At 34.9% G+C, this 24593-nt stretch overlaps 1 protein-coding gene across 1 annotated transcript; it reads right to left on the minus strand.

The window, feature by feature from the left end:
* Positions 1–655: 655 nt before the first annotated feature.
* LOC122197331 (uncharacterized) lies at positions 656–2282 on the minus strand. The gene is made up of 2 exons (XM_042901092.2): positions 1477–2282; positions 656–1353 (listed from the first exon to the last, which is right to left on the minus strand). Exons 1-2 carry the CDS (start codon positions 1872–1874, stop codon positions 1065–1067), a joined length of 687 nt encoding a protein of 228 aa, XP_042757026.1. The 5' UTR covers positions 1875–2282; the 3' UTR covers positions 656–1064.
* Between the last annotated feature and the right edge of the window lie 22311 nt (positions 2283–24593).

Here is a 24593-nt window from a genome sequence, read left to right on the forward strand (position 1 = left end):
ACTTTAAAGTACAAACAAATTATAAAATCACAAGTTTAGTGAAAACACATAAATTGATATAAAATTCAAATAAACACACAACACATAAATTGATATAAAATTTAAATTATATAAATATTCAAATAATCATTATAAATAAATGATTTTATATGTATATAATTGACATTTTCCCGTATATTGTGTTTTGTGTCATTATTAAAATGTAACTAATTGTCGGGAAAAAAAACTAATATACCAAAAGGAAAATGTTTAACATTAGCCGAAAAAAGTTAATCGTCGGAAAAAAAAAATAGTCACTGTCTCTCATATTTAAAGGGCGTGTTTAGTAAAAGTAGCTGTCAGCTGGAAGCGAGTAGCGGTTAGCTGGTAGCGGGTAGCTGTTAGTGTGTAGCAGGTAGTGTGTAGCAGGTAGTTAGTAGCAGGAAACCGTAGCTTTTATTTGTTATATGAATGTTTAGCAAAAGTAGCTGAAAGCTTTTGAAATATATAAAGTTATATAAAAGGACAATTGATTAAAAATAAATAAAAATATAAATATATTTTTAAGAGTAATTATGGAAATTGATTTCAAAAGCTCAGGAGCGTTTTGTTAAACGCTACATGAAGTAGCTTTTAGAATCAGAGCGTTTTGTTAAAACTAAAAGTTAAACGCTCGTACCGTCAAACGAAGCTTTTTGTTTAAACTAAAACGTTTTATCAAAAGCTAAAAGCTAGAAGCTCCCAAACGCTTCCAAAAGCTCCGTGCCAAACACGCCCAAAGTCGGCTGGATAACCCACAAAATCACATAATTTGAAATGTAAGGGTTACATACGATTACTAATTTGCAGAAATATTTTCATCGACTCAGATATTTTAGTATCTGACGCACGACGACAAGATGAATGTCGGTGGATGGACGGAAGTCCGTCGGAGGAAAACCAACAGGAGATTCCACGTCGGCGATGATCTCACGAGCTACTACGTGTCTGTTTGGATTCACAGATGGCACGAGAAAGGATGATATTCGCAAACCATTCAGTAACTTTGGGAAGGTAACAGATGTTTACTTTGGCAGCAAGAAGGATTACCACAGGAAGAACTTCGCATTTGTATGGTATGCGGGTGTAGTTGATGCTAATGCACTTGAGGAGAAACTACAAGGTATCAGAGGTGGAATTAGGGTGTTGTCTGTCAACATCTCGAAACATCCGCGTAAACCGATACTGGAGTTAGGACGAGATGCGCAAAAAACAACTGCCGCCAGAGCAACGAAATTGGGATCGGCATCGGGGATGAGAGATCGGAGAACATTCGCCCAGGCGCTTAGGGGTAATCGGGATCGGCTACCTAAGTCGAATTCGCCTCCGATTGTTCTAAACTCCAAAACGTATATGAAGGAATGGATCAAGAAATCAGTATTGATTGGGGAGGCGCATAGTTTTGATCATATTGGCACGATGCATGATTCACACATTGTAAATGAGGAAACTAAATACCTTGGTGGCCTACGTCTGGCCATTGAGTTCAACAACTCCAGTAGTGCAGCGCAATTCCTAGGGTACAAAATCAGATGGAGGGATTGGTTTAAATGGCTTATTAGAGCAGACCAACATGAACTGAAATATGAAAGAACTGCATGGCTGAAGATACTTGGCATTCCACTTAGCCCTCTCCAAAAACTGGTGCCACTTGGGTGTTTTGTCCCATTCCATATCAATCCAAACAACGCATTTAGTTTTAAATCCCTATAAGCCCAAATCCACAAACCTATTTCCGAAGATGACTTGAATAACAGTGGACCCAACACTAAGAAAAGAAAAAGGGCGAAATCGGGGTCCAGATCTAATAAAACCAGAACACAAACTCCAAACCCAGAACAACTTATCCCACCCATACCTTTCCCGATGTTGGGCAACCTGAACCAATCCGCCCCTCCAATTGTGTGTAATGATGCACCATCTTCCAGTGAAATTCGTCAAACTGTGGACATCGGATGTGCTATTGGCATCCAAATCGACCTGCAAGATCCTTCCCTTGATGAGGTCGTCGGTGAAATTGGTGAGATCGTTGGTACCCAATGAATTGTTTATCGCCAAGCGTGAGAGTCATCGGTAGGGAGGTAAAGATTGATTGGGTTCGCAGGTTAAAGCATCTCCATAAGGCTAATTTCATCGGAATACAAGAAACACAATTATTAGAATCCGAAAAAATTGAAGTTCAAGGCTGCTGGTAAAACCAAGATTATGACTTTGATGGGGTAAACTCAGTTGGACGCTCAGGTGGTCTAATCTCGATATGGGGTTGGCTAAAAGAAACCCTAATTTTCCATTTAGACACCCTATTAGATTTTTAAGTTTTTTTTTATTGGTTAAATTTGCATTGTTTTTTGAAAAAGTAAATTGTAAATAGTTTATTATAGGTTGACTTTTCATAAAAGTGTTTATAAGGTGTCTAAGGGTGTCAATTTAGCAACACCCTTTCAATATGGAACAATAGTTGCTTCAAGAGGAAAGAGGTAATTAAAGCTAGACACTATCTTATAATTATTGGAGAATGGATTGGCATTGATGGGGATACGATACTCTCAAATATCTATGGGCCTCACTCTAGTGGCGATCAAAAACAATTATGGCGAGATTTGCTTGAAATCAAACACTCCAAACTAGGAAAGTGGGTCTTCTTCGGTGATTTCAATGTTGTCAGACAACCGAAGGAACGAGTAAATTCTGCATTCTATCCAGCTAGTGCATCGACGTTCAAATCTTTCATTCAAGATGTAGAATTACACGATTTCAACATGGACGGAGAGAAATACACATACATGGCGAGAGTAGACGCTAAACTAAGCAAACTTGATCGATTTCTTGCTTGTGACTTCCTTGAGGACTTTCCGTCACTGGTAATCACTGCCCACCAACGTGAACTCTCCGATGATTGTCCGATCACTATGATCTCGTATGCATCTGATTACAGGCCCCCACCTTTCAAACTCTTTAATTCCTGGATGCTAAAAGATGGTTTTGAAACTACTGTCAAAGTTGCTTGGATTAATATTGTTGGTTTCGGTGAACCAGACGTGTATCTTGGCGTGAAATTGAAATATCTTAAGGAGGAGGTTAAGAAGTGGAAAAAGAACATAGAAAAGACAGAGAAGCAAGAGATCTCTATTTTAGATTATATTTATGCAGGTGATACATGCTCTAAATTAACTAGGATATTTAAATTGCATTGTTTGAAACATATCATAGATAGCATGGGTCGGGTTGGGTCGGTTTTGGGGTAAAACCGAACCTAATCCATGTATTTCGGTTTCTGGGTTTTAGAAACCGTCGGGTTCGGTTTTTGGTTGGTTTCGATTTTTGGGCTCTTGGGTCGGTTTCATCGATTTTTGGGTTCAACCCATGGGTTGATGGGTTTTCGGTTAAACCCGTGGGTTTTGGGTTGTAACCCATTTTTCAGCAAATCTTTATAACTTAAAAATGAAATAAATCTAGCAACCTAGATTAAAGAAACTAAAAAAACCATTTCAACACCAACACAACATCAAAAGTATGTTGCTAAAAATTTAGAATAACCAAGTTTAAAAACAACCAAATTTAACAAGTTTTTTGAAGCAAAAACAAGTAGCAAATAACCAGGTAATAATCTCGGTTTCACTAAAACAACACCACAAGGCACAAGCCATATATTTGGTGTAATTTAGTACCAAAATCCACCACCTTTTGCATTTGACGTATATTACCCTTGACATATGTCACACCCCTGAACCGGAACGACGGAAACGTCCGGGGGCGGGTGACTTCATCTTGTAATATCATAACATGTGTATAAAAATGAAACATATCAATCCATAAATTACATCCCAAAAATAATAAGTGTATGGTGAAAACAAAATACAACAAATTCCCTAAAGTCCAAAGCTGCCAACTTGCTTAACTAGTCCCTGAGAATACAAGTTATTTTGAAAAGCGTCAACATATAAATGTTGGTGAGTTCATAAACATGGTTATATGAAAACTTTACGTTGGTTTGAAAACTCAAGAAAATCCGATATTTTTTTGTAAAAATAGTTTGTGAGTTTTGTTGCAAATCTTATATTATAGGATGTGTATCTTGGTTTTATCTTGTTTGAAAAATGTATAGAGGGTGATTCCTAGAAAATCCTGTATTTTCTGTGTCATGAGAAATTGTGGTCTTAAACCCAAAGAGCGAAGTGAGGTGGATAGTACAAATAATCAACATAGTGTTTATACTTTGCAAAACCGAGTGGTATGTATATTCAGTGTAAAAACTTATAATAGTTTTTGTTATTCTCTATTAGAGTCGTTATAACCATATTAATATAACAGAGTGTCTGTCTTGACGTTCTTCAGGCGTCGGTTTCTGAGAAGACATTTGTCACCCTAGACTGCCATGTCTAGTTGTAGTGAGCAGCTCAGGTGTGGAGTGTTAACCCCGTATAGATCTATACACATTTTGCCGTTCTCAATCTAGGAGACTCTGGTTATAACTACATGACTTACGGTGTACACTAAGGTAGGTACGGTGAAGGTGCGTCTCACAAGAGCCTTAACGAAAATTTTACGCGAATAGTGTTTTTCATTATTTTAGCGTTAAAATAATGTTGCGAGTGTATATTTTTAACTATAACTCATAAATATTAAAAATGTAATCATTTTTATCGAGAGTGTTGAAATAATTCTTTGTTTCATCGTTGTTATCAAAATAGTCGATTGTTAGCGATAGGTTCACGAGAGGCTCAATTTACATAAAATTGATACTAAGACCCAATTAACATAAAATGTGTCATATAAGGCCCAATTGGGATAGAAGAGGCATATAAGACCTAATTTTTGGTCCAAATTGTTATAGGTGACCCATTTTACTAAGTGATCCAACCTTGGCCCATTTTACTAAGTGATCCGACTTTGGCCCATTTTATACAAAAAGTCATTTTTGGCCCAAGTTTGTTAATTATTTGATTTTTGGCCCATTGTAAATGAAAATGTTATAAAAAGTCCATTTTTACCAAAAATGACCATTTTAGCCCAAAAATACCGAAATTAACAATAAAAGCTCATTTTTATCAAAAATGACACTTTTGGCCCAATAAAACCATGAATGTCAAATAAAACCCATTTTTATCAAAAATCACACTTTTGGCCCGATAAACCGTGAATGTCAAATAAAGTCCATTTTTATCAAAAATGACACTTATGGCCCAATAAAACGTGAATGTCAAATAAAGCCTATTTTTATCAAAAATGATCCTTTTGGCCCATAAAACTGTTAATGACATTGAAAGCCCATTTTTATCAAAAATGACAGTTTTGGCCCATAAAACCATGAATGAAACTAAAAGCCCATTTTTAGCAAAAATGACACTTTAGGCCCATTAAAACCGAGAATATCAAATAAAACTCATTTTGTTTATCTTTATTGTCAAATATAGCCCCTTTGTATACTTTCTTTGGTTTTCTTGTAACTTTTAACATGTTGAATCTTTCCAAGCATCATAGTGACCCACATAAAGTAACTTGTTTCCTAATATCTTCAAAACTTGGAAGATATTTCGAGTTTATGAGTGTTTAACATAGTTTCATAACATATCACACAACATATCATGAAAATACACACATGCAAGCATACATACAAAGATTTTACACAAACCAAACTTGTATTCCCCCTAAAGATGGAAAATCACAAAAACAAAGGGGTATGAAGCTCACCTTGGGTTTTAATCAGTTTTGAAGATGAAGAGGAAGGATGCTTTCGGCCTTGAATGCTCCTTTGGGAAGAGTTTTCGAAACTTAGAGGGTTCTAGAAGTATGCTCACGAAAATAAGGTGATTATGAGGGATAATCTTAGCATAAAACGAAATGTAACACCTTGAGTATAGTTATCATCTTACCAAAAGGATGAAACTTGATGAAAACCTCATGACAACACACACAATCTCATGGTTTCTTGGAGGAAAATGAGAGAGCCGTTGAAAGTTTAGAGATAAATGAAGATGTGAGTGAGAGTTGGGATGAGAAGCGACAGAGAGATGGGTGGTCTTAGCCGATCTTAGAGAGAAGGGAGGAGAGAAATTAAGAAGGCTATTACTTGGTGGTTAGCACCAAATTACCTAGATGCATGTGATGCAATTTTCATGTTTGCATGATACATAATTGTGAGGTGTCACAATTCAAATTAATGGCATATTTTTTTTGAAGTATAACCGAGAACCAATAGCCCATAAAAGATTTCCGGCCCAAGAAGGACCAATATGGGTTTTTGGTCCATGAAGGCTAATTTGGATGAGTCTTCGGCCTAATAGGGCCTATTAGGGGTTTTAGGCCTAATGGTTGGCCCATTTGAGAATTTGGCCCAATAAGGGCTCCAATAGTGATTTGCAGCCCATAAGGATCTAAGAAGATGTTTTCGGCCCAAAAGAACCAAGTTGAGAGGTTATCGGCCCATTCGGGCCCAATAAGAAAGTTTTGGTCCATTAAGAGGTTTCAACCGAGAAGTCAAGGTCAAAACCCAAAGTTGGATGAACAGAGCTGAATGGGTTGATTTTAGAGTTTTCACGAGTAAGTTTTGACTCAACTCAAGTTTTGGATGTATCAACTGATATAGTATTGAAGTTTGGTTCAAATTATCATAGTGTCATATAGTTACACAAGGAACTATCTTGTACATGGATAGGAAATGCTAGCCCTAAGATTCTAGTTGTGACAACATAGAAAGTCAAATTATAGCAAATCATTAAAAAACATGTAATAATATCGGGTTGGGTCGGGTTCAAACCCAATGGGTTAGGTCGGTTTCAAACCATTACATGGAAACTACACTTGTCACACTTTGCATGAGAACCTGCATAGGGTCTCGCAGGTGTTGGGGTGGTTGTAGTGGTTGCAGTTAGAGCTTGTATGGTCTAAATGGTAGCAGCGTGAACTGCTACCATTTGCTGCTTCTTAGAAGAATTTGAAGTTTTCCCCCCTTTCCTTTTATTTCCCGAACTCTTCTTGTTGCCTCCTTCTTTCTTGGCTTCTGTATCTGTAGTCTTGGTGCCCTTCTTGTTTCCATGAACATACAACTTTTGAGCTAGACGTTTTGCACTATCAAACGTTTCAGGTTTGACCGCAATCACATTTCCTAGAATTGGGGGAGTTAACCCCCAAATGAGACGTTCGATTTTCTTGCCTTATGAGGTTATCATTCCCGGTGCCAGTTCGCTGAACCTAGTGATATAGGCTTCAACATCCAAGTTTTATATAGTAAGATTCCATAACTCTTGCTCCAACTTTTGTATTTCCCCATGGGAATAGTATTCAGCCAACATCATTTCTTTGAGTTCCTCCCACGAAATAACATTTGCAACGGGGAGTGTTAGGTCATTAACATGACCATTTCACCATGATAGTGCTTGATCGACAAACGTGTAATCTGCGAATTTCCCTTTACTTTAAAGACAGACTCTGGATTCTCAATCCAGTGTTTAGATTTATCACTCCACTGGTTCCGTTGAATGTTCTAGGCTTCGCATTAGAAAAGTCTTTATAGGTGCAATTTTTTGTAGGTCCTTGATTCATTTCATGGTTAGACCTTCCTGTTCCCTGACCATTTCCGCCTCCATTGTTTCCATTGTGGATGTGAGCCAATGCTGCAGTGACTGCAACCGAAACTGTTGCCTGGAAAGCAATAAAGTTTATACCCGGTTAGGGTGGCGGTGGTGTAGGCGTGTTGTTATTTCTACGAATGGGTCTTCTAGGCATCTTCTTTCATGGAACAGAAGGATGATGAGCACATAATATTTTTTCTTTCTGATATTCCATTATTGTCTAGCGGTTGCGATGGTTCGATTTGTGCTTATAAGTGAAATCATTCAATATTAAGAAATAGTAGAAATAGAAAACATAGCAGATAACAACATCACAAATAAAACACAACACTGTTTCATTAATGATAAGCTTCGCGGTATAATACATGAAAATTTGCCTTTACAAAGGCATATAGTACATAGAGAAAAATAAAATATGCCAGCATAATAACTCTACAAGTAATGTAGGCACTTAATCGTAGAGTCTGTCCTACATGTAATAGTAAAAGAAAAGAGACTCATATAGATAGTGGCGGTGAGTACGGCAGATCCTACCTACGATGGGAGGCATCTGCTGGTCCTGCTGTCGAGGTGGATGCGCCCTGAATCCTGGCCAACTGACGCTCAGTGACACGTAACCGGGCCTCCAATGCCGCCTGTCTTTCCTGGTATTCCCTCATCACTTCCTGCGTCTGTCTCTCGGCTCGTTCTACGGCGGCTCACATCTGGTCCATCTGATTGACGGTGGCTTGTGCCTGATTGCCAATGTCTCGTGTCCGTCTGACCATGACCGGAAGTGCTCGATCAGCTGGTTCTCTATGTCTGAGGTCATAGAATCTTTGATCCATACCAAAAGGTGGTCGCATCGCTTGGTGTCGGCTCCACCTCCAAATGGCATGTGCCCATGGGGGCATGGGGCCGTTGGGGCCCATCATGTGAGCAGGCACCCTAGCCATGTATGGCGGATTGATGACTTTGGACTTCGCGTCCGAGTCATCCTCATCACTCTCGTCGAGATCCTCCTCATTAGAATCTATCACTGGTTTTGCGATTTCCTCTTCCAGTTCTTCGGGGTCCTCCATGGGTTCCTCTTCCGGCTCCTCCTCTATCTTTGGCTCAAGCCATCCACCGTTCCCCTGATTGGGGATGTATGGACCAGGATGAAAATCGGCCATGGTGTATGTACGAGAATGTATCAGTATAAGAAGATATAGCATAAAAAAAACTCCTATAGTATTTTATTTGATTATGTTTGGTTCCTTATCACTTTTTGGATTTAGAGTTGGTAAGTTTTAGATTCATTGTCCACCACGATCACTCCCAAGAACATGTTGATCGTATTTTGAATAAATATAGTTGATTAGGCTATATTTATCCCTAATACGATACATAACTGCCCGGGTTTAACCGCGATGTTCAAATCCTCTAAAGACTTTTATTGTTTCTTATAGTGACAATCCTCTAATATGCACACATAGGTATGTATTTTTATTTTTGTTCAGAGTATTTTAGTCCCAATGTATTTATAGTTACATATCTTGTATGATTAGATATGCTAGTTCACTATAAACATTGCTCTGATACAAATCTGTCACACCCTCGAACCGGAATGACGGAAACGTCCGGTGGCGGGTGACTTCATCTTGTAATATCATAACAAGTGTATATAAATGAAACATAGACAATTAGCATCACCATACATAAAATATAACAAGATACATGGTTTGCATCATTGTATCCATCCATAAATTACATCCCAAAAATAATAAGTGTATGGTGAAAACAAAATACAGCAAATTCCTGAAAGTCCAAAGCTGCCAGCCTGCTTAATGAGTCCCTAAGAATACAAGATATTTTGAAAAGTGTAAAGATATAAAATGTTGGTGAGTTCATAAACATGGTTATATGAAAACTTTACGTTGGTTTGAAAACTCTAGAAAATCCGATATTTTCTATAAAAATAGTTTGTGAGTTTTATTGCAAATCTTGTATTATAGCATGTGTTTCCTTGTTCTATCTTGTTTGAAAAATATATAGAGAGTGATTACCAAGAAATCCAGTATTTTTTGTGTCATTAGAAATTATGGTCATAAACCCAAACATCGGAGTGAGGTGGATAGTACACATAATCAACATAGTGTTTATACTTTGCAAAAGTGAGTGGTATGTATATTCAGCGTAAAAACTTATAATAGTTTTTGTTATTCTCTATTTGATTCGTTATAACAATACTAATATGACAGAGTGTCTGTCTTAACGTTCTTCATACGTCGGTTTCTGAGAAGACATTTGTCACCCTAGACTGGCATGTCTAGCTGTAGCAAGCAGCTCATGTGTGGGGTGTCAACCCCATATAGATCTATACACAAATTCTCGTTCTCCCTCTAGGAGACTCTGGTTATAACTACATGACTTATGGTGTACACTAAGGTAGGTACGGTGAATGTGCGTCTCACAAGAGCCTTAACGAAGTTTTTACGCGAATAGTGTTTTTCATTATTTTAGCATTAAAATAATGTTGCGAGTGTATATTTTTAACTATAACTCATAAATATTAAAAATGTAATCATTTTTATCGAGAGTGTCGAAATAATTCTTTGTTTCATCGTTGTTATCAAAATAGTCGATTGTTAACGATAGGTTCACAAGAGGCCCAATTTACATAAAATTGATACTAAGACCCAATTAACATAAAAGGTGTCATATAAGGCTCAATTGGGATAGAAGGGCCATATAAGACCCAATTTTTGGTCCAAATTGTCATAGGTGGCCCATTTTACTAAGTGATCCAACTTTGGCCCATTTTATACAAAAAGTCATTTTTGGCCCAAGTTTGTTAAGTAATTCATTTTTGGCCAATTGTAAATGAAAATGTCATAAAAAGTCCATTTTTACCAAAAATGACCATTTTAGCCCAAAAATACCGAAATTAACAATAAAAGCTCATTTTTATAAAAAATGACACTTTTGGCCCAATAAAACCATTAATATCAAATAAAGCCCATTTTTATAAAAAATGACACTTTCGGTCCAATAAACCGTGAATGTCAAATAAAGCCCATTTTGATCAAAACCGACACTTTTGGCCTAATAAAACCGTGAATATCAAATAAAGCCCATTTTTATCAAAAATGACACTTTTGGCCCATAAAATCGTGAATGACATTAAAAGCCCATTTTTATAAAAAATGACACTTTTAGCCTAACCATGAATGACATAAAAAGCCCATTTTTATCAAAAATGTCACTTTAGGCCCATTAAAACCGAGAATATCATATAAAACTCATTTTGTTTATCTTTATTGGCAAATATGGCCCCTTTGTATATTTTCTTTGGTTTTCTAGTAACTTTTAACATGTTTAATCTTTCCATGAATCATAGTGAGCCACATAAAGTTACTTGTTTCCTAATATCTACAAAACATGGAAAGACATTTTGAGTTTATGAGTGTTTAACATAGTTTCATAACATATTACACAACATATCATGAAAATACACACATACAAGCATAAATACAAAGATTTTACACAAACCAAGCTTGTATTCCCCATAAAGATGGAAAATCACGAAAACAAAGGGGTATCAAGCTCACCTTGGGTTTTGATCGGGTTTGAAGATGAAAAGGAAGGATGTTTTCGGCCTTGAATGCTCCTTTGGGAAGAGTTTTCAAAACTTAGAGGGTTCTAGAAGTATGATCACAAAAATAAGGTGATTACAAGGGATAATCTTAGCATAAAATGGAATTTAACAACTTGAGTATTGTTATCATCTTACCAAAAGGATGAAACTTGATGAAAACCTCTTAAAAACACACACAATCTCATGGTTTCGTGGAGGAAAATGAGAGAGCTTTTGAAAGTTTAAAGAGGAAGGAAGATGTGAGTGAGATTTGGGATGAGAAGTGAGAGGGAGATGGGTGGTCTTGGCTGATCTTAAAGAGGAGGGAGGAGAGAGATTAAGAAGGCTATTACTTGGTGGTTAACACCAAATTACCTAGATGCATGTGATGCAATTTTCATGTTTGCATGATAGATAGTTGTGAGGTGTCATAATTCAAATTAATGGCGTCTTTTTCTTTTTTTCTTTTTTTTTGAAGTATAACCGAGAACCAATAGCTCATAAAGGATTTCCGGCCCAAGAAGGATCAATACGGGTTTTTGGTCCATGAAGGCTAATTTGGATGAGTCTTCGGCCTAATAGGGCCCATTAGGGGTTTTGGGCCTAATGGTTGGCCCATTTGAGAATTTGGCCCAATAAGGGCTCCAATAGTGATTTGCAGCCCATAAGGATCTAAGAAGATGTTTTCGGCCCAAAAGAACCAAGTTGAGAGGTTATCGGCCCATTCGGGCCCAATAAGAAAGTTTTGGTCCATTAAGAGGTTTGAACCGAGAAGTCAAGGTCAAAACCCAAAGTTGGATGAACAGAGTTGAATGGGCTGATTTTAGAGTTTTCACGATTAAGTTTTGACTCAACTCAAGTTTTGGATGTATCAACTGATATAGTATTGAAGTTTGGTTCAAATTATCATAGTGTCATATAGTTACACAAGGAACTATCTTGTACATGGATAGGAAATGCTAGCCTTAAGATTCTAGTTGTGACAACACAGAAAGTCAAATTATAGCAAATCATTAAAAAACATGTAATAATATCGGGTTGGGTCGGTTTCAAACCCAACAGATTGGGTCAGTTTGAGGTACTAAATTCGAACCCAAAACCCATTTTTCGGTGTTTAAAAATTTAAACCCAAACCCGATGGTTTGGGTTCGGTTTCAGTTTCTCGATTTTTGTTAGTTTTTGTTGGTTTTTGGGTTTTCGGGTTCAGTTTTACTCACCCCTAATCATAGAGCTGGTGGTTCTGTGATTTTTAACATTCATCAACAAATTAATACTCACTCAAAATGCTCTAGTGTCTGAGTACTTTAATAAACTTGATGCTTTGTGGAAATTAAGAGTTTGATGGTCTTACTAATCTTACTGAATATACTTGTGAGACTTTAACTAGACTTAATGATCTTTTAAAAATGATTAAACAAATACTTTTTCTATCCCAAAATTATAGTCCATCTTTTCTTTTTGGTTTGTCCCAAAATAATAGTCCACTTCTAAAAATAAGGATAAAACTGTAATTTTATTGAATAAAGGTAGTGGTAATTAATGTTTCGTTAATCTGTTTGTTTTTTTGTCTGTGACAATAATTTTAACACGCAAGGAGTACAATTTATTAATAGGTTATATGATTCTTTCAATCACGTTAAAAGTCATAATTTGTTAATGGAACCTCTTCACAATATTTAATCAACCTTTGCTTTAGTGTCTTGGAGGAGTCTTCTAAAAAATTGGTTCTATAATCATTAATAGCAATAATGCTAAAACTTAATCCTTAGCTTTTAATAGTAGAATTAATGACCACATAAAAAATAGTAGAATTAATGACCACATAAAAAATAAGAATAGGAATAGGAATGGTAATCTTCAATGTAAGAATTGTCGTTTAAAGGGATATTCTATACAAAAATGTTTCAAATTAATTGGATATATAAAATTTTAAACCAAAAAATGGATCATCTATTCATATTAATTTTAATAGAATCTTTTTCTGGAAGTAGTGTTAAGAGTAATAAGTCTAGTCAACCTATAAATACATCTACAAAAAAAATTGGACCCAGAATGCAACAATGAGACAAACCCATCAATAATTTCAACAATTGCCCATGAACAATTTATGTAATTTAGTCTTGATTAAAATAGGAAAGAGTTAATTTCAATATAATCTCTATCTTGTGGATGTTGGAGATTGAATCTTATTCGTCTTTTCTTCTCCTATTAATATAGGTCTTTTGTTTTTTCTAATATAAAAACATAGGAATAAATTATTTTCAAAATATCAACATATCAAAATTCTATATACTACGAGAGAGAAATTGAAATAGCAACAGGGTGTATTTCAATCAATCACGAATATATAAATTAAAATTTACAGTGTCTATTTATCATGCGTGGGAGTTGGATTTTATGGTCAATGTTTGGGGGTAAAAGGGTATTTTAAACTTATAATATTTAATAAACTAACATAAACTTTATATAGCAATCATTTATCAAAGAAAATGTATTATGATGATTTATTTTAGAATTGATTAAGCAGAACCCTATTATAGTTTACCAACTGAAAATGGAATAAAAATGTGTATAAATTAGCAAATAAATTGATATTAAGAAAAAGTAATTAAAGCATTTCAAGTGCTACTCGGACGGATTGATTTGATTGTTGGGTGTTATTTTCAATAATCTTACGTTCTAATAAAACCATGCTAGCTCTAATTAAGATCATGAATCACATGTTTCAAAAACAAAAGATATACCAAACGAATAATCTACATCATATGAGTAAATAGAAAAAGTTTGAAACATAAACATGGAAATGGAAATCAACATTCAAAAGGAAATGAACACACTGAATAATTAAACATAAAGCTTATTCAAAGGATGAATCAGTTTCATCCCAACTAAACCATACCAGCAAGTTTAGCTCCATTCCCATCCCCATTGTTTCCACACAACGCCATACATCCTTCAGCTCCAAACCAAGCTCCAATGGCAATACCAACACCTTGCATCCATGCTCCAATTATGGTCTCAACACCTTGAATCCATGCTCCAATGGTAGTCCAAGCAACCTGCATCCATGCTTTCAGCTTATCTCCACATCGGTCTTTGAACATAACCACATCCATATAACCATATATGACCCCCACAACGATAGATCCAGCCAAAGTAAGACGTTGTCCAACAGTCTTCTTTTTTTGGTTGTGGTTGTGGTAGAAGAACATAAATATGAAACCCGTCGCAGCTACGTTCAACGCCGACCACCATAGAAAGTTCCTAAATCTTACAAGCCATACCAGAGACCTGGGACTTTTCTTTAGAATGAAGATGGAAGCGTCAACCGCTAAAATGCATACTTCTTCCAGAAGGGCCGTCACGTTGAAGAACAGATAAATGGTGTACAACCAATCCGAGGTGTCGCCGTCGCCGTTCGTTCCCGCTTTATAGCGTAGTGTCACGGGATGAATCTTACGACTAGTCTATCTCGTGTGTGACTTAGTTTGTCTTTGACTAAGACAGGCTACTTTAGCGATCTTTAATGTATTAACGAAATCGGAAAGAAAGAGACTAACACTTCAAGAATACAAAGCATGCTTCTTTTTTAAGAACTGAATAGATTAAAATGACTTCTCATTGGTCTCTACAAATGAGAACTCCTTCCTATTTATAAGGACATTATACCTCCTCATGGGAAGTTTCTAGGTCCCGTATATTCTCGACTATTTTAGAGCGTTCTATCAATATCTACATTATATTTTCAAGACTCCATATTATGATACACTATTCTATAATGTTCTAGATATCTCTAGGATGTTATGATATTATCTAAGTTATTCTTGCATGATCTAGCATTTTCTAGATTGTTCTTTGGTCTTTCGAGTCATTCTAGTTTCGTCTAGTGTCCTTTTAATTATTTTGGAGACTTCTCGTGTATTCTTTATTATTCCAACATTTTCTACACGGTCCCAAAGACTTCCAAAAACTTTGTCCGTGACACCTTCCCCTACTTAAACCCTTGACGTCCCCGTCATGTCTTTTATACATATGTTTCGATCTTGTCACGAAGCTTCTTCGTTTCTTTTCTTTTTCTTCAAAGTATCTCTTCAAGTAAGGCGTGCTTTTATTTCTCAACATACCTTGAATCCTACTTCTTTTCTCATCCTTGTAAAATCTTGAGTAAATCTTCAACTGGGATATGGATCCTTGTTCCTTCGAATGTGTCTCGTTTACTCGAACTTCCCTTTTTGGCTTCATATTCTCCTTGATCTTATTACTCCGGCTATAACACATCTACATATTTCCTTCTCTCTCGTGGACTTTATGAAATTTCCTAGTTGAAAGGGTTCGAGCTTTTGTCTTACTTCTTTCCAAGGGAATGATATAGATCGTTGATCCGTTGGTTATACGCATCGTGTTGTCTCTTTCGAACGACTGAGGACATATCTTATCTAGGAAGTCCATTCCTAGTACCATGAGATAATCGTCCAATGGAACCACTATCAAGTCAATGGTTCCTTCCCATTCTGAAATCTTCATGGGTATTCCACGAGAAACTCCAAGGATTGGATTAGATGGAGAGTTGGCAACCTTCAACCGACCTAACTCCTTTGTATAATGAATACCCAACTTCTTGGCTTCCTCCTATGCGATAAAATTATGTGTTGCTCCGGAATCTACTAATGCCTTAGTGCTCCTTGCATTTACTTTGGCTTCGACGAACATGAGACTCTCTCCTTTATTTTCTTCCGTTTTTGATGATTTTCTCTTATCCTTCCATATTGAGTTTAGAAAACGCATTGAGCTTATTTGTTCTTCGTCTTCTTCTTCTTGCAACACCATTGCGTAGAAGGTCTTTTTCTTTGGGCAATCTCAGATCAAGTGAGCATCATCACATAGGTAACACTTGACCTCCTTCCGTTCTCCTTTTTTATTTCTTCCTTCTATTTCTTTTCCCTTCGAATTCAAAGGTTGGGGTACGTATTGCTTTGCATGTGATTCCAGTGTTGATTGATCTCCGGCACTAGTTTTCTTAACCATGGTTTCTCTTCGAAATTCCATTAGATCTTCTGCCACGACGATAACTTCGTCAATATCTCTAAAATTTCTCCTCTTCATCTCATTGTAATCCCAAGATTGTAGTCCATCCATGAAATAGAAAAGTTTGTCTATCTTCTGCATATCGGGTAAGTCTAGCATCAAGTTTGTGAACTCAACTATGTAGTCTCGGATGGATCCAGTATGCTTTAGCCCATGAAGTTTCTTCATCGCTATGTCTTCATCATTGTGTGGGTAGAATTGTCTCTTAAGTTGCCTCTTGAATTCTTCCCATATGTATATGGTGTATAATCCTTTTTCAATGTCACCATGCTTCCTTTGCTACCATAGGGCTGCACTCTCGCGTAGATAAAGGAAGGCTGTATCTACCTTCGTCTTGTCGTCCTTCACTTGACTAGCATTGAAGTAGCATTCCATCGACCAAAAGAATTCGTCAAGTTCTTTAGGGTTGCGTTTACCTCCATACTTCAATGGTTTGGGTGCTTCTGTGTGCGGCAACGTTTTCTCCATGACTCATCCGGCTATTTCTACCTTTCATAATTTTACTTCAGCTTCTAATGCGTCTACCTTCTCACACAACTCATTTCGCAAGGTGTTGATTAGTCTAAGGACTTCTTCTATGATGACACTTATGGAGTCCTTCATTCCATCAGTGGTGTCATTCGTATCTCCCATAAACTGCTCGACGGTATCCTTCCACTCAAGGATCTCACCGACGTTAATCTCCACCTTTGTAAGCTTGTTTTCTAAGCTCGCCAAGGCATCTACCGATTGGTCCCTCTTCTTTGACTTCCTTCCTTTCTCCTCGACTAGAGGGGGAATGTTTACGACTTCACTTGCTCATTCCATTGTTTATAGTCTCTTGCTTGCTTGAACCTATCTCTGATACCACGTGTCACGGGATGACTCTTACGACAGTCTATCTCGTGTACCACTTAGTTTTTCTTCGACTAAGTCAGGTTGCATAAACGATCTTAAATGTACTAACGAAATCAGAAAGCAAGAGACTAACACTTCAAGAATACAAAGAGTGCTTGTATTATAAGAACTCAATAGATTACAATGACTTCTCGATGGTCTCTACAAATGAGACATCCTTTCTATTTATAGGGACATTACACCTCCTCATAGGAAGTTTCTAGGTACCGTATATTCTCGACTATTCTAGAGTGTTCTATCAATATCTACATTATCTTTACAAGACTCCATATTATGATACACTATTCTATAATGCTCTAGATATCTCTAGGATGCTTTGATATTATCTAAGTTATTCTTGCATGATCTAGCACTTTCTACATTGTTCTTGAGTCTTCCGAGTCATTCTAGTTTCAGCTAGTGTCCTCTTAATTATTTCGGAGACTCCTCGTGTATTCTTTATTGTTCCAACATTTTCTACATGGTCCCATACTTCCAGAAACTTTGTCTGTGATAGTAGGTTGCAGTCACCGATGGTCCGACGAAGGGATCAACAACAAAAAGTTGACGTAGTTGATCAACCATCGGTATCAGTAGCTCGAAAGAAAAAATGGAGACTCGAAAGGAAAAATGGAGAAGAAGGAAGAATGAGCTGAAGAGAATTAATTAAGGAGTTTGATTCGAGAGATACCCTACGGGTTTGTATATATAGACCACTGACACACACAGAGACAAAATACATCACACCTTTTTCTGTTGCATAATGCTTTCATTTTTTTTTCTCATAAAATTTTTATTATATAAAATATGGAGAATGTCATTTTTGTACATGTTTTTATTTTGTCATTATTGATGTAGCAAAAAAACCAACATTGTATCATACTTTGATTGTTATGAATGCCCAAGAAACTCATACATACTCATTTTCACATTATTCAGTTTTTTTACTTTGTTTTTATTTTTTCAAAACCCAACCTTTTTTATTGACCCGGTCCAAAAAAATGCTTAGTTGTATATTATACTAGGCGAATGTCCGCGCGTTGCGCAGAAACACCTATATAGTTGAAATCTTTACAAATATATGTTTTCTTAAGTATAACAATAACGTTGTTAAATTTGATATAATAATTCGTATACGAAATTGATATAATATATTGATTATTTTGAATTATATCATAATATATACGTCTATTAAAAATTATATAATGTCAATCGTTTGAATGACCTCTATCCCCGTTGGTTACTCATAAATGAAAATAAAAAATAATATATAGTTTAATGTTATCTGTTTTTATTATTTAATTTTTTAAAATTTATTTGTTTAGCGTTTTAATTTCTATCATTGTAATTATTTAAACATCAAAAAATATTTTTTGTTTTTAAAGGTAACAATATAATCGTTTATATAAAGTTAGTTTTAAATATTGTTATTGTAAGTTATGTTAAGCTACTTATTTGAAAGTTTAAATGATTATAAAAATATCTTTAGGAAATATTGTAGTTAAATTGATATTACAATTTAGTTTTTTCATTTAGCACTGCAATTTATCACTTTTAACTATTCACAAAATATTATTTGGGTTTTTTAAGTGAAACTTAAATTTATATTTAAGTTGACCATATTATGTTAGAATCAAATTAACAGTTTAAGTACTTTATCCAAACTATTCAAAAGTTGTAGCTTTAAACTGATAATGGTTTACATATAACATCATATTAAATCTAATAAATTAAGTATAATATGTTAAAAATTAAAGACATAACTTTATAAGTAGAAGTAAAGATATTATTTTAATATTAAAATTTATTTTATTTATGATTACACTTTAGGTTTGATATTTATTTAACTTTATTAACCAACTTATAATCATTATTCGAAAGACACTACAATTTGTCACTTTTAACTATTTACAAAATTTATATTTACAAAATATTATTTATGTAAATTAACAATTTAAGTATTTTATCCAAACTGTTCAAAAGTTGTAGCTTTAAAATGATAAAGGTTTACATACAACAACATTTTAAAATTAATAAATAAAATATACCACGTTAAAAGTTAAAGACATAACTTTATAAATAAAAGTAAATATATTATTTTAATATTGAAATTTGGTTTATATATGATTACACTTTAGGTTTGATATTTATTTAACATTATTAACCAACTTATAATCATTATTAGAAAGAAATTGAAAAGTCATGGGAGTTTCAAATGCATGAGATTCAAGGAAAAATTATAGCTTTATAAGATACTAGGTGAATGCCCGCGCGTTGCGCAGAAGCATCTATATAGTTGAAATATTTACAAATATATGTTTTTTTTAAATATAACAATAATGTTGTTGTTAAATTTGATATAATAATTCGTATACTAAGTTGATATATTATATTGATAATTTTGAATTATATTATAAAATATACATCTATTAAAACTGGATAATCTCAATCTTTTGAATGACCTCTACCTGCGGGTTACTCATAAATAAAATTAAATATAATATATGGTTTAATATTATTTATAGTTGTTGTTATTGTTAAATCATTTTTAAAATTTATTTGTTTAACGTTTTAATTTCTATCAATGTAATTATTTAAAACATCAAACAATTTTTTTTGATTTTAAATGTAACAATATAATTATTTATATATAGTTATTTTTAACTATTGTTATTGTAAATTATTTTAAACTACTTATTTCAAAACTTTTAACGATTATAAAAATATCTTTAGGAAATATTTTAGTGAATTGATATTACAATTTAGTTTTGGTATTTAGCACTTCAATTTATCACCTTTCACTATTCACAAAATATTATTTGAATTTTTTTAAGTGGAACTGAAATTTATATCGAAGTTGACTTTGTAATGTTATATTTAAATTAACAATTTAAGTATTTTGTAATACAGTTCAAAAGTTGTAGCTTTAAATTGATAACGGTTTACATACAATAACATATTAAATCTAATAAATTAAGTATAAGATGTTAAAATTTAAAGACATAACTTTATAAGTAAAAGTAAAAATATTATTTAAATATTGAAATTTAGTTTATTTTTTTATTACACTTTAGGTTTGATACTTATTAACCAATTTATAATCATTATTAGAAAGACACTACAATTTATCACTTTTAACTATTTACAAAATATTTTTTGGGCTGTTTAAGTTGAACTAAATTTTATATTTAAGTTGATCATGTAAGGTTATATTTAAATTAACAATTTAAATATTTTATACAATTGATCAAAAGTTGTACCTTTAAAATGATAATGGTTTATATATAACATATTAGGCCTGATAAATTAAGTATAATATGTTAAAAGTTAAAAACAAACTTTATAAGTATAAGAAAATATATTTTTTAATATTGAAATTTAGTTTATATATGATTATACTTTAGGTTTGATATTTATTTAACCTTATTAACCAACTTATAATAATTATCAGAAAGAAATTGAAAAGTCATGGGAGTTTCAAATGAATGTGGTGAAAGGAAAAAATGCATGGGAGTTTCAAATGAATGTGGTTCAAGAAAAAATGCAAGCTTTATAAGTGTGTATATATATATATATATATATATATATATATATATATATAATGAAATGATAATGATAATGATATAATGATAATGATATAGATATAGATATAGATTTTCGTTGACATAAATAGCTATTTAAACATTTTTAAACAAAATAAATTGGTCTAGAAACCAACTAAAAAGAATGTTATTTATTATAAAAATATAAAAGATATGTAAATATATATTACAAAAACTGATTAGGGAACGATAATATATAGCAAAGTATCTTTAGTTTATAAGGTAAACAAATGCATTAAAATATTTATGTTATGATCTTAAAAGTGTTATGTAGTATTTAATAGAGGAAATGACATTCTAAGAAGTTTTGGAAATTGATCTAAAACAATCCCTAAAAAAAGTGTTATATTTATTAGGGAAATGACATTCTAGCCCTACAAAGTTTCGGAAATTGATCTAAACAATCCCTAAAAAAATTATTGCTTTATTGGGGCATAAAATAGATGTTGATATGTTTTTTTTGTCACTACTGCCTAATATAACAAGTTCCATAAGCTACATCAGCTTTGTTGTGGACATTTTGTGTTGTTGAAACCTTCCCAAACTCAAAATCAAGTGTCTATGTAATCGTCTTTTGTGGAGGTAGCTTGTCTCTAGAGCAGAGCTTTCCGATATTTTTCACGATGAAGTAATTGGCTATAAGTTGGTCTTTGTTGTCATCGTTACGATAGTCAGCCACAAGCAAGCTTTCAAATAGTGTCAACATGATGTATTCTCCACCTTCTAATTTGGCGTGTAATGCTCCTTTCAGGTGACCCATAAGGATTCTACTGTATGCCTCTTGAATGTTGCCTAAAGGGTAAATCAACGATTATGTTTTTGAGTTATCCTAATTTGAACATATTGGTTCAAGAAATTACATAGAACGTCGGTAGGGGGTATCTGTTTGTGAAGGTGAGGCGAAGATTAGACCCTCCTTGTCGTTTCTAATGCACTAACTCCTCCCTTGAACCATTACTTGCAGCATAAACATGGTGTTGAGATTCATCGACTCCACCTACTCTTTCTGTCTCACCGCCCACTAGATCGACCCAAACGGATCTTTCCATCTATTATAATCCTAGTAATGCACATGGTACACCATTAATATCACATGAACTTCAAGATTGAAATCTCCCCTTTATCGTTGAGAATAAAAGCTCCGCCTCCATCAATGTCGCCTATCCTTAGGAAGAGAACATATTTACTACCGTCATTCTTCCTCTTTTTAAATCCTTAGTCATTGCAACGTTGTGTGTTGTGGTGGACTTGGTGATAGCTGAAGAAGAGGTTTTTGAGTAGCATATGGAGAAGCAGGCGAAGATATTACACGTCATTATTGGTTTCCTCTCCAGCGATAAGATTTGATCAGAATTCTTTTTTGTGTTTTTAGTTATTCGAACAACGAAGAATCTTGAAAACGGGTAAGGTGGTAGGAATTTCTTTGTTTTCTTAGTAAATCATACTAACCTTGGCCCACAACAAAGCTGATGCGGCTTATGAAATCTGTTATATTAGGTAGCAATGACCAAAAAAACAGTTTGACATCCACTTTATGCCTCCATACAGAAAAAAAAAAGTTTTGGGACTGATTAAACCAATTCCTAAAACTTCGTAGGGCTAGAATGTCATTTCCCCTATTTAATAATTAATATTTGATGGTGTTAAGTCCATTAGCATGACCTATACAAAACGTCGAGACTATTTGGCAGCACAACATGCCAACATTGTTGGACAACACATCATGATAGCATTGCTATGTAACCTTGCCACACAACACACTCTAGCCCTTGGTTAGCTTGGTCTGAATTGATATGGCCCAAAACCCGACCTAACTGTCCTTGATTTAGCCATATAAATAGAACATCACCTCATCCATGAGGAGGATCGTCTATCCTCATACATGATCCATCACTAAACATATCTCGCTCATTACACCAAGATGGTTCTCCTTAGCTAAGAGAAACCATCTCATATAATATACCAAACTAACTAGATCGTCAGAGCCTGCTCCTGGGGAACAGTCCTTGGGGTAGTTCTGATCATTTTATTCTCTGATGGCAGCTCAGGATCTCATCGTGGAATCACTTAGACCACTCCAGATCTATGTTCTGATTCGAATCCAAAAACATATGATCCGAATACATGTTACATCCTTTGGCACCGTCAGTGGGACCTCGAGCGAAACAACCCTTGTTGCCCAGGTTTTTTAACCTCACCATTTAAATGATCTCTATAGATTCGTTCTTCGTACTTCAGCTCTTCAAAGATCTCTACATATTTGTTGTTTAGAAGCCTCATCTTCCCAAAAGACCTCTACATATCTTTTACTTCAAATGTTTTATTTCCTAAAACCCATCTCTAACAATTTCATCCAAAATAACATTATAATATCAACAAGTATATAGGTATGATTCTTGGTTTCTATCTCTTAAATTTTGTGCTCCTTCCTCTATACATGTTTCCCTTATTTTCTAGATTAGATGTACGATATGGGATAATTTCAGATGTTTACATAGGCTAGCAATAAGCAAAAGACGAGTCATGCACTATAAGTGTTAGGTTTTCATACAACCGATCGATGGCAAAAACGTCTGGTTATGCGACGTCATCATGGGTTACAATCATTTGCATACACAAAACAATACAAAAATGAGATGAGGGAGCACTACCCGGAGTTGTTTCCCGATGCAGCAGACTTCGAGGATGAAGTCTAAGACAAGTGGGGGAGAATTGTAATGCCTGGTTCCTGGTATGCATTTAATTATAATTTATTCACTTTTGTAGAGCAACTTAACGAGTTGGGAGCCCCAAACTTGTCGAATAGCTACCAGAATTGACGCGGGATTTTATGTCACCTACTCGACAAGTTGAGAGCCTCAACTCGACGATTAGGGTTGTCGAGATGAAACTTTAATTTCGGGGTTTTACACCCTATTTAAGCATCCTAATCCCACTTTCTGGCCTCATTTCCAGCCTCCAAGTCCCAAACCCTAGATTCAGAAAACCTAATGCATTTGTGAGCTTGTGAGCCATTTTGAGTGAATCTTGGTGTGTTTTGAAGCTTATGAAGGAAGGACAAGCTTGGAGATTCAAGAAGAAGCTAGTAGATCCAGAGACCCCATCTCATTCTCATCATTTTTTGGTAATCAAGTCTCAAAATTGCTTAGTAACTTCTTAGATCTCTTTATTATCACTTTATTGTGTTTTTGGTCCAAGAAGCTTGATCTTTGGGATATGGACGTCCCAAGTGAGTAAACCTTTAGATCTAGAATCATGGAGGGCTTTCATGGCATAAAGGTGCAAACTTTATGGCCATTGAATCCCCATGCAAGCCATATGGTGTCATTTTGGCCTTTTAAGCTCCAAAAGGCCATGCATGTGGAGAAAGGTGGAAGCTTTACGTGTTCATGTAGTGTTTAGGGTCTAGATTTCTATTTGTAAGCTTTAGTTTGGAGTATGGATGGCTTGTGGACCAAGATCTAGGTCCTAAGGAGTTAGGGTTTGAGCTAAACCCATTAAGTAAAGGTATTAACGGGTAAAGTTAGAAACTTTACCCTTAAAAGGACATTTTCAGTATACATGAGAAGTATGAAGCTTAGATCTGAAGAGTAGAGGCTTAATCCATTAAGATGGCCCAAATAGACTAAGGAACTCGACGAGTCCAGAGAGGGACTCGACGAGTTGTGTCTTTAACATCCGGATTCCCAGGTATATTATTTTATTCTTTTATATTGAATTTTTGGAGAGAAACTTGGCGAGTAGGAGCCCTGACTCGCCGAGTAGGATCGCGATTGGAGTGGTCTGATTAATGAGGGACTCGGCGAGTCCATAAGTGGACTCGGCGAGTCCACGCTTTTTAAT

Source organism: Lactuca sativa, chromosome 4 (genome assembly GCF_002870075.4).
Source record: "Lactuca sativa cultivar Salinas chromosome 4, Lsat_Salinas_v11, whole genome shotgun sequence".
NCBI lineage: Eukaryota > Viridiplantae > Streptophyta > Magnoliopsida > Asterales > Asteraceae > Lactuca > Lactuca sativa.